The 12,003-nt window shown below is 39.2% G+C and overlaps 1 protein-coding gene across 1 annotated transcript; it reads right to left on the bottom strand.

Moving 5' to 3' along the window:
* Positions 1–6,874: 6,874 nt before the first annotated feature.
* LOC147865293 (linamarin synthase 1-like) lies at positions 6,875–9,412 on the bottom strand. Its single transcript, XM_087318066.1, has 2 exons — positions 8,741–9,412; positions 6,875–7,872 (listed from the first exon to the last, which is right to left on the bottom strand). The coding sequence occupies exons 1-2, from the start codon at positions 9,300–9,302 to the stop codon at positions 6,941–6,943; spliced, it is 1,494 nt and encodes a 497-aa protein (XP_087174192.1). The 5' UTR covers positions 9,303–9,412; the 3' UTR covers positions 6,875–6,940.
* Between the last annotated feature and the right edge of the window lie 2,591 nt (positions 9,413–12,003).

Genomic DNA, 12,003 nt, shown 5'->3' with positions numbered 1-12,003 from the left:
TTTCTACTTTTAGTAAGAATTGTCCAACAAAATCTGATGCATTGCATCGGATTGTGATTGAACACTAGGAGAATTCAACGCCAATCCGATGCAGTGCATCCAATTGTGGTTGCAGTGCTTTGGTTTGATTCATAGCCTTCAACCATAATCCGATGCACAATGCATCGGATTGGCGTTGAAAGGCTATCCTTTCAACAAGAATTCAGATGCACTGCATTAGATTCCTATTGAAAGGCATAGGCCTTTCAACCACAATCTGATGCACTGCATCAGATTGGCATTGAAAGACTATCCTTTCAATGGGAATCTAATGCACTGCATCAGATTCCAGTTGAAAGGCTATGATTTTTGTCATGGTTTGCCCATTACTAAGCGCACTACGTTTTCCATTTTCGACACTAAATTGATACTTTTTTGTAAGATAAGACTACAATTTTCCTCTATTTTAAGTGATTTCCTTAAATTTATTCTTTGCTTTAGTGAGCTACGACAAAAACTCCTAGCTTTCAAGCTTAAGATACCATCTCCAATTAAAAGGGGCTATGCTAGTTTCATGCAAGATAAGTCTCGAAAGATGCTCTTCGAGTCTGGCGGTGATAGCACCTCGAAGTCTTCAGTTAAGAATACAATGAAGTTACTTCAAGAAAAGCCTCATGAACCTAAACAGAAAAACTACATAGACCTTGAATGGAGTTTGGTTTATGTAGAAGAAGATGGGGCACTTTATCTTATTTTTGCTAAATCTCCAAGGAAAAGCAAACTAGAGATGGGAAAGACCTTCACTTATGGAAAACTTCGAAATAGTGAGTATGAGGATTCAGATTCACCAAATCTTATCCTTGATGTAGAAAGTTTAGGAGGTACTAGACGTCTTCTAGTGGATGAAGGAAACTTGGTGACAGAGTGTTGTGCTCCTAAAGTATTACGTAGAGATATTAAGACAAATAAAAATAGTATTGTGGCTCTTCAACCATACATTACAAGGGAGCTAATGGTTGCAGAGGCAGAGACGCCTCCAAAGAAGTCTCAGAAGTCTAAACTAGAGCGGAAGAAGTACAAGAAAAGAGCAAAACATGATGATACGAACTTGATGTAGTTGAGTTTGTAGAAGAGGAGGATGAGGAACAACGACTCGATGTTGTTCCTCTAGGTGGAAAAATGTCATTAGGTGTACTCACCTCGGAGCAAAATAAAATAAGGGAGAACATTGTCAAGACAAAGCTTGTACATAAAGGCCTGTTTTTTCACTTGCCAATTTGTTCGATTCAAAGACCTCCAGTGGATTCTGTGACTGGAAGACGTCCACTAGAAATTCGAGAGCCCCATTCTGTGCAAGTGCAAAACTTAAAAAGTAAAATGAAGATCAATCCCCATGCAACAATCGTACCATTTCTAGTGATGGTCGACCCTAAACAATGTCCCTCGCTTGGAGATTTCAAGTACAGTTCTGTTGATGACTATACATACTATGTCATAGGAGGATCTTATTCGACATAAGCTAGATGTCAACTCATTAAAGAATATCCTCTGATCCCATTTTTCAAGTTCGTGGAAGCAAGGTTTACGCAGGTCTAACACATGAAGAGGCAAAGTTATTGGTTTGGGACCATAATAATGACGACGACTACAAACAAACCATGTCTTGTATAGAACGCATTTGATTATTTTACGATGAGTATCTTGATGCATTACAAAGATATAGTCCCAGGCTACATCGTGGACTGCGTCGCCGATGTTTATTGGAGGTGGGGATAGTTGTAGATGAAAGCATGAAGTTAGAAGGATTGAGGAAGTATAATTTGTGGTTTCAACTAGCTTTTAGAATAAGGGATGTGTGGGACTTGCAAGATAAGACATTTAGTATGTGGGGGCGGAAAGAGGTGAAAGGTCAACAATCAAAGAAGGCTAAAGTGGATCCACAGGTAAAAGTGATTTGATAATGGAGGAGCTCCCTAAAGACATGAAGCTGCTCCCTTGGCGATCTTTACAAGACATCAAAGATGATAGGTTATTGATATATGTATTTTCACGAATAGCTGCCAAGGTGTTTAGCTTGGAAGAGATGGTTACTGAGTTTCAGAAGTAAAATATATTGGTTATTGTAATGATTAAGCGTCATGTAATATTTTAATGATTAACCAATGATTTATTGGTTTGTAGCCATAAAGTGTACATGAAGATCCAAGAATTGATGATGAAGAAATTGTCACTGCCTACATGGGAGGAGGTAGAACAGGCATGCCGGTGACATCATCATACAAGGCTCTTGAAGAATTTTTTATTGTATTTAGAGAATGGGTGTGTATCTTTAAACTTCTAATTGAATTGGTTATCGTGAATGTCGACACTAACCAATATACATTTTGATTGTAGAAACTACCTCGCTCCAAAAAAGTTGGAGATACAAATTAAGGTATACCTAGCTCATTTATTACACATCTAGAACGGGCAAAGTATGAGAAGAGAATGACAAAAGGGAAGGAATTGGAAGTGCATGAGGATTCTGAAACCTTCAAAAGTTTTTTGCATAGAACTAACCCTTTTCGTTCACTGCATTATAGTGTATTTAATGGGGAAGTGGGTAATATGCTAAACATATTACCCAAGAGGCACTATACTTTATTGATCGCAAACATTCCGTATGGATTCCGGATCACGAGATCCATGTATGATGATTTTCCGTATAAATATCCCAAGATCGAGAAAATGGTGAAAGACTTCCTAGAATTGACCCTTGCACCATTGTATTGGATTGTCATATTCCACAGCATGGGGCAATCATTATCAGTCACAACTACGTTGAAGTCTAGATGTCATGCAATGGAGCATATGCATTAGTAAGTTATATTTGTTTTCATTTACAATTTTACACGTTGTTTTCTGTTGAGATATCAAGCTTAACTAGAGTTAGTTAGTTAGTCAACCACGTAACTTAGTAGTTACCTAGATAGATTCTAGTTAGAAGTGTTGACTATAAAGCCTTAAATAGGACCTTGTACTTAAGTGGGATATTCTAGATCCTCCACTCCCAAGTACATTTAATATAAGACTTACACCTTTGTACCTATATTCTCCTCACACATGTGTTGCCTTGCACATGAGATCTATATATACCTGATTGTGGGTATTTTTGTAACTTGATGATGCTAATTTAATATAGAGGAAAGGTCTTTAACTACACTCTTGTTAATCATCCCCCATTTATGTAATTGTTCATAAGTGTAACTTCCTCTCTCTCTTCCTCTCACACACATAAACACACATATCACTTAATCTTCCGCCACTTAACTTAATCACCTAATTAGGTACTAATTAACCCTTAATTAATTACATAATTCTTAACATGGTATTAGAGCGTGTGGTTTAGCACATCTGCTAAGCCCACCTGACTCTTCGTAATTGTGTGTTCGAAATGCCGACGACAAATTCCGGCTATCCACTACCATAGTGACGCGATGTAGCACGTGTATGTGACCGAAGGAAGAAAAGCCAAAAAGGAAGACATTACAACAACATGAACAAAAAAATGGGTAGCTCGCTCCCTAGTGAAAAGAGAGACTGGTGAAATTATTCATCTTGGGAGTACAAGATGAACTTATCCCTAGTTGGCCAAGGGTATTAGAGCTACATCAACAACGACATCACAAACGCCAACTACCCAACATTGGAGCAAGGAGCGATTTGGGTAATGTATTGCTTGGCAACATGTGTTCATGATCACATGCTTAGCTACATTCGAGATGCCAAGACGCCTAAAGAGGCATGTGAGAACTTGAAGAAGATGTTCACTGCCAATATGACCACCCGCAAACTTCAACTCTGATAAGAGTTGAATAACATTCGGCAAAAAGACATGTCTGTGTTAGACTACACCGCCAAGTTCAAGAGCATTTGTGACCAGCTTGGCTCCATCAACGTAAATTTCGACGAAGACGAGATGGTGCAAGTATGCTTGGGTGGCCTCACACAACGGTTCAACCCATTAAGGGCGACAATCTTAGTAAAGGAAAAAACTCCTTCATTCTTTGACCTCCAATCAATGTTGTTGGTCAAACAGAATCACGTCCGAACCAAGACCAAGATGTCGGAAGGACAACTGTTCTTCTTGAATTCGGATGGTGGCCGAGGACAAGGTTGCGATGGTAGAAGAGGTCGATTCGACCCATCTCAAGAAGGGAACTCAAACCTTCAACAACAAGACGGAAGCCATCGAGGAACCTTTGGAAGAAGGGGGAGCTTCCATGCCGAACAAGGTCGGAAAACGAGGCCCACAACTTGCAAGTATTGCGGCAAAATCGGCCATCGCAAAGAGGAGTGCCGAAAGAAGAGAAGTGAGTCGGCTTCGACAAGCGGACAAGCCGACAATTCACAAATTACGCCAGCAACTCCGAATACGACGACTATGGTGGGCTATTCGTAATGAGACATAGAGCGAACTCTATGTCGGTCTCCGACTCCACAAGCACCTCCAACTCAGAAGACGTGTGGTTTGTCGACTTCGGCGTCTCACATCACATGAAATCACACCAAGAGTGGTTTCGTGACTTAAGAACACTGGATCGACCCTACTTCATAGAGACGAGAGACGAGAGATGACACCACACATCCCATTCAACGTGCATGAGCAACGAAGGCCAAAAAAAGTGTATCAAGAATGTCTTGCACACGCCCACAATAACAACGAATTTGGTCTCGGTCGGCCAAATCGTGGAGGAAGGCATGCAAGTTCGTTTTAACAATGAAGGATGCTTCATCGGGAAAGATGGCCGACTCATAGTTAGGGGATGGAGAGACGGTTGAATGTTCATTCTTGATTCGAACGAGGTGAAATCGGCCATGTATGCCAAATGTCTCAAAAACGAGACTAACATCAAGTTGTGGCACAAGAGAATCAGCCACATCAACCTCCAATGGCTCCGAGCTATGCAATCAAAGGGAGTCGTCATCGGACTTCTGACATTCGAGTCGGAACGAGTCGTTCGAGTTTGCGAAGCATGTCAACTCGGCAAACAACATTGATTCCCATTTCCCAACGTGACACCCGTTCATTGACTAGGCCAAGTTTCACGACAGAAATATAACCATGCTTGAGGTCTTCTATGAGTATGAGAGTAGCTTCAACCAATTGCCAATGTTGGATAGAGTGGTCATTATACTTGACAAAGTGACGATTTTCCTTGAATCGAGCAATTGGGTCAAAGGATGGAATGGATTTAGGCATTCTATTGAAGGATATGATTACTGAATGCAGGCTTGCGGCTGTCAGAATATTGAGCATGCAAATTCACATGATTATGTGAACCACAAGGAAGAATTAAGTAGGGATCTCTTATACAATGAGGGAAATCAAATTCATTCAAATTTAACATCGGGAAAGGGGCACGAAGAAGAAGAAAAGCCAACTAGCTCCCGAGGAAACGCCCAAGATTGATATCACAACATTAAGCATCCATATTTGTGAGATTGTATGAATCCGTGATTCATTACGCATTGAGAAAGAGAGTCTTAATACTCTTGTTGATGCCATGGATATCCATATAGTCATCTTAGATTCACAACCATTAAAAGTAGCATTGCAGGTGATGGAAACTACCCATGGAAAAGCTATGGGATCCACCAATAGGAATAAAAGATGGATGAGTAATAGATAAATTTTCTAAATGATTTGTTGTTTGTTTGTGACTCTTTTGTGTGAGAAAGCGCAACAAGGAAACTACCCATGAAAAAGAGAAAGAAGACACATAACCATGGCAAGACTTATAACTCAAGCGAGGTAAACGAATTATGACCACTTGCATCAAACATTTGATGGAGAAACTTTGGGTAATCTGTCATAACACTCAAAATTGGGCATTATAACGTCTTTTAGTCATAACTTTGGGTAATCTGCCACCCAAAAAACCACTTTTACTTAGGTTTTCTTCTTGAGAACCATTTTGAGGTCTATGTGCAGGAACAAATCACCATCCACCCATTTTTTAGAGAGATGAATGAGAGTGGGTGTCAACCACTCTTAAGCTATGAATGCATAAACTAACTATTAAGCAAGCTTTAATCTTACCCCATGCCTCATCACATTCACACAACTCAACTACCACTTAATGACAATTAGACTTTACCATGTTTTCCATGCACTGAATATAAGAGCTAAGAGACAAGAAACAACCAATTTGATCAATCTTTCATTAGTCCGTTTTAAATTACTATAATCTTAGGCTAAATACAATAATTAAGCTTAGAGCTTGTGATTGAGAAAGTGATTAAGGAGAGAGAAAAGCTTAAGCTTTAGCTTTGTACATGTTTTGCTTTTGTTGTGACCCGTATAGAGGAGCTCATTCAAAATAAGGCAAAACATGGCTCGTGACAACATTTCAAATGAGAATTATGTTAACCAATTACAGACCATATATATTTATTTATTTTCCAAAAAAAATTATAGACCATATTTACTTAATGTTTACCACTCAATCTTTTAATAGTTCTCACCAATTGCTACAAACCATTAAAGTAATGCTATATCTTAACATAGGGAACATAACAATTATAACACATCTTGATATTAATATTTCACATTTGATTTCAAACATTGAGTAGAAACACTTGAATTTATTCATCTCAAAGTTTTCTAGAAGAGAAGGGCAAGTTATGTGTAAAGGATTGCAAGAGATCGTGTGCAAAAAGTCATGTGTAATGAAAATGATGCATGCATGCGCACACGTCATATACACAACTTCAATGTTAAATTGTCATTTTTGAAAAAAGGTAGAGTAAAAATATAAAACTTACTCTTCTTTGCCAAAGAAAATATTTTCTTTTTTTACAAAAAGGAACTTTCTAAATATTGCTTTCTTAGATTCATTTACACAATTTGTTCGAGGTTGGTCATTAAATCGAGGTTATTGTTTGAGTTAAACATGAGGACATATAAATAGTTCGAGGTTTACAAGGGATGTGATTTGAGGCTCTCAACAAATGAAAGGAAATTATTTGATGATGACCCGCCCTTTATTGATGCTTTTATGGATGATAAGCTCCATTCATTAACCTTATCTTGAAATTTGTTGCTAGTCATCAACTCTTCCACCTTGGTCTTGATAACATTCCTTGACACCAAGCTTTTCAAAGGAGCATTATCGTCATCATGCAAACTTAATCCCACTTTCCACCCTTGTTCAACGCATTTACAATTCATGGGTTGGTCAGAAAAAAATGGCCATCCAAGTATTGGCATCCCCACGGTGATTGCCTCTAATGTAGAGTTCCAACCACAATGTGTGAGGAACCCACCCACAGAAGTGTGGGCAAGAATATCCAATTGTGGTGCCCAGTCGACAAAGTATGCACGCTCTTTCACTCTTTCCAAGAAATCAATGCTAAAGTTTGGTGATTGACCATACATCATGTTTGGTCTTGTAACCCATAAAAACGGAAATCCACTATCTTCAAGGCCAAGTGCAATTTCCTCGATTTGTTGACCAGAAACAGAGGCTAGGCTCCCAAAGGAAACATATAGTACAGACTTAGGTTGGAATTGGTTCAACCATAAGATACAACCTTTGTTTTCATTCCGGTGTATGATTGCATCGTGACACGTTCGATCTTTATCCTTGTTCCCTTTAATTTGGTTGATGAATGGGAGAGGCAAGAGAGGACCTATTGGCAATATTGTATGCAATTGTTTGTTTTTTACAAGGTCATCGAGTGTTTCTTGCTCTAGTTCTTGGATTGTGTTAATTATTATCCAACGAGATTTGTCTAATATGTCGAATCCATTGGTAATGAAACGAAACATAATATCGGAGGGGTTGTAACACTTAATGAAAGTGTGGAAATCTTTTGGTTTGAGAAATGCAGCACCGGGAACAGTAAAATCTACATGAATAAGAAAAAGAAAACAAAATGAGAAAAGTGAAGACACCCAAAATATGCACAGACTTTGAAAGATGAAAATACAGTTATCTTAGTACACATGCATGCCAATACCAAAGGTTGTAACTAAATGGGAGATCGATGCGCCGAAAGAATTAAAATGGGAGAGGGAGAATTTATATGAATGTGACTTAGTATGTACCACTTTTGGTGAACAAGGAAGTCATGAGGACCAAGTGTCCGAGTCGAAATATCTCGAGTTCGCCATCTAGAGTCAATTCACTATCGTGTGTTAAAGAGATTCGATCCTAAGTGTAAGGGTTATTCGAAAACGATGGCCCATGAGTGGTGGCTACAACCCCAAAATATTCATCACCCTTACCTGTAGATAAATAGCTATAGGTAAACTATGAGCTCACGAATGGAGTGGCTACAACCCCAAATATTCATCACCCTTTCCGGTAGGCAAATAAATAGATATGGGTAAACTATGAGCCCACCAATGGACAAACTACTACCAAACCAGAGGCTAAATGGCCTAGATGAACTATGTGGCCAACCTAGGCAATGGAGGAAAGGGAAAGATAAGACGATGGTGTCCCCGCAAAGTGAGACCGAGAATATGGACGGGCAGTGAGTCCGCCGCCTGTGCTCGGCTCGGGACCGTGGGGGGTATTCCAACATAAAATTGAGCCCGCATGAAATAAAGCAGGAGAGCGTGAACAAAGTGACATGAGACCCTTAACAAACTAAAGATAAGCTGAGCCTAACTAAGTAAGAGTGGCCATGGGACGGTCCCTAACTAGCTATAGAAAGCGGAGGAGGGAGAGATGTAAGTTATAAGTTATAACTAACTAATCTTTTTACATACCTTCCGGTAGTGGTCGGTAGGCGTTGGCGCAAATGGCGTGCAGGGATGAGAAGCTCGCGGCGGACTGAGTCCAGAAGCTTCCATGGGAGAGGCCGAAATGCAGGGCAGTGGCGACGGAGAAGGAGGCGAGCCTCATGTCCGCCAGGATGCAGGTGGGAGGGCCATGCCCATGCCCATGCCCATGCCCTTGCCCTTGCCCGTCTCCGTCTTCTTCCATCCTCATGAGCCGCCCAATCAAGCTGTGGAAATGGGGGCCCATGCTGGCTATGGCGGATTTGCAGAGGTCCAGCACGTAAGTGGAGCGATCCAGATCTGGAGGGAGGCCGTCCGGTATCTCCACGAATCGGATGGACCTCATCTCCTCCTCCTCCTCCTCCTTCTTCTTCTTCATGACCCGGCCATCGGCTTCTGAGCTGACAAAGGTCACAGAAATGCCGTCCTCCGCCGCCGCCAGCCGGGCGGCCATTTGCAACATGGGGTTCACGTGGCCGCGTGCCGGGAATGGGATCACCACCACGTGAGCCGCCACCGCCACCGGTCGCCCACCCCCTTCCTCAGCCATGAGGAGCCAATTTTTTTTTTTTTATGATTTGGGTATGTATACCAATGAACACCCTATTTTTTGTTCTAAACCAATTGTCTCATGGGCCCAATTTTGGCCTTAAAAAAAGACACTTAATATTTCTTTCTTTCTCACTTCCTTCTCTAATCAATCACCTCCTCCTTCCTTCCATATATACATATATGGCTTTGAGGTGTACTCTAGGAGCCAAGCAGAATTTTACTCATAGAAAGTATGAATAACATGGAAGAGTTTTAAGTGTTGGATATGGCTGGAGGAGTGTACTAGGACCACAAGAATATTGTAATAAAGAATGTACTGACAAACATGAAATGATATAGTGTTCAATCCATTCATCATTGTTGTAAGTTATAACTAAGGCAAGAGGAGTATTTGTTGATATTACCCTTAAGAAGAAGAGGGAGGGAGGGGTTTTATGATATTACCTCATAACTAGCGATCTGCCGGATGGCCTCTACTACGATGATTATGTCTCAACTCAATAAGTGACATGATGCTTTACTTCTTATCTCCAGAAGCCAATTTGTTGTTTCTCAAAGCTATTGTACTGTGGATTGGCGAAAAGAAAAGAAAAGATGGGTACCCTAAACCCTAAACTACCAAAAATAAAGGCAACTTGTTTTAATACATGGAGATTATATTTCACACCTTGCTACAACTTTTGTAAAGGTCTCTTAAAAACAACTTGTCGCATCTTCATTCACAATGTCTCTTTCCTCACTTTTCCACATAAAGCAACAATAATAAATAGTGATGTCTCTTTCCTCACTCTATAGTTCATACTCATTTTTTTGTAAAGTTCTAAAGTGAAGAAATTTATACTTTCACTAGTTGCGGGATGAGAACATCGATAATTCCAAGGTGAGCTTATCATCAATACAATTATATCTTTGAATTATTTGAATTTTATGTTCGTGCTTTCTAATGTTTAGTAGTTAAGTAATTCCTAAGATTTGAACTTTCAATTGTGTTGACATTTGATTTAATCAATATATAATATAGACCATAGTCATTTTTTGAAAATCCAATCTTTATTTTTTTCCAACTTATAAATCTAATTCAGCTTTGAGATAATTTACCATACACGTTTGATTGAATCATTCTCGAATGTGAATGCATGTATGGTACGTATGGTTCATTCTATGTATATAACATATTCAACTTCAAATGCCTTTAGTTTACATTCACATTTTAAATGTGCCCTTCGTTTTCAAGTTCTTATACTGATTCGGATGCATGCTCTAAAAGAATGCAGGGAGATGTGCTTGCCGATTTGGAGCGCTGAACGAAACAAGTTGCCGAAGGTAGGCTTCTCATTTGACCTAATGGACCTAGAGGTTTTGGCCAGCAACATGGCATGGATCTCCAGCTCCATAGAAGTCAAGGCGCACAAATACTTTAACAGCCTACCAATCACCTCGAGTGGGGATAAGTGGATGTCAATGTGGATGAATGCTTGAATGATATGTGGGAGTTTCAACGATGCTTGCATTAAAAAGCCGCAACTACCTATGCCTAGAGGAGAGGGTAGACTCCCTCGATGAGGTGTTACACTTCCATGAGGAGGAATTGGAAGAAGATACAAGGCAGGATGTGGTGTTAGGATGGGAGAGGATCAATGAGGGAGGTTAGGCATGGACTCGGGGGGAGGGACTATGTCCTTCTTGGGAGACTTCACAAACATCGGGTCATTTGAAACATGTAATATGTCACATTCCTTTATTGATAAATACATGAGATGTCAAGAATTACCAATTTTGAACAAACTTTCAAGAATCTATCACACATGCGCAATGATTTTTAAAAACATCACTCAAAAATACAGTTAATACTATCGAGGTTTCAAATTTAACCGATATTTTCTCAATTCATATACAAATTTATCAAAATCTTAGATAAGATTATGGGAATGTATCCAACTATAATTGTAATATGCTTTATTGTACACAATGTTAAATTTGAATCCAAGACAACAAATTTAGTAATTCAATTTTGTTGCTATATTTGTCTCTAAATCTTATAGAGATTGTTATATCGAATTAGTAAATAGGATTTTTGGATATAATTTGATAATTTTTCAGAAACGAATATCTCACGATATACCACACATGCCCAAAAACCATTATGAACATTATATGCCAATCATACATGTAACAACGTGAATGTATTATCAAGTGAGCAACAATGTTGACTTAATATTATTGTGTTTACTTGAAACTAAATAACCAAGATTAACGACAACATAAATCCTAGAATAAAGCTTAATTCAATTATATTAATCAAGAAACAATTATACATTTGTCATACAATCGATAAGTTCATCATCATCTATTCAATGAAAATTATACTTAACCACATATTTGAGGAGTCAACCTTTTGCAAACATATGATAGACACAAAGTTCGAGACACCAATCAGATAGTGTAAAGAAATGGTACTCAAACAAAAAGGTCTTATATTTCAAAACAAGTTTTCAGTTATAAATACAAAGTATTATACAATTCACTCCATTAGGAGGTTTAGAACAAGTTGCTCTCCAAGATCAGCTGAGAGTTGTGTTGCATCTACATGTTTCGTCTGCTCAGCTGAATCTTGTCTTTGATCAGACTTTGGTACATCTTCGAGGTCTACAAGGTCCACTCCTTCCTCGTCTATAGGTTCCATCGGTTCTCTGGAGGTC

Source organism: Azolla caroliniana, unplaced genomic scaffold, assembly GCF_043228905.1.
Source record: "Azolla caroliniana isolate FFs.n. ecotype wild unplaced genomic scaffold, voAzoCaro1.0.p SCAF_4, whole genome shotgun sequence".
In the NCBI taxonomy this organism is placed as follows: Eukaryota; Viridiplantae; Streptophyta; class Polypodiopsida; order Salviniales; family Salviniaceae; genus Azolla; species Azolla caroliniana.
Note: the sequence above shows the minus strand (reverse complement) of the source record. Positions and strands in the feature narration are given on the sequence as shown.

Bases quoted from the DNA above. Each gene is read 5' to 3' on its own strand.
- LOC147865293 (XM_087318066.1), bottom strand. From the start codon at position 9,302: ATGGCTGAGGAAGGGGGTGGGCGACCGGTGGCGGTGGCGGCTCACGTG. The intron at 7,873-8,740 runs GTATGTAAAAAG...TTATTCATGTAG, and splicing joins CTACCGACCACTACCGGAAG to ATTTTACTGTTCCCGGTGCT.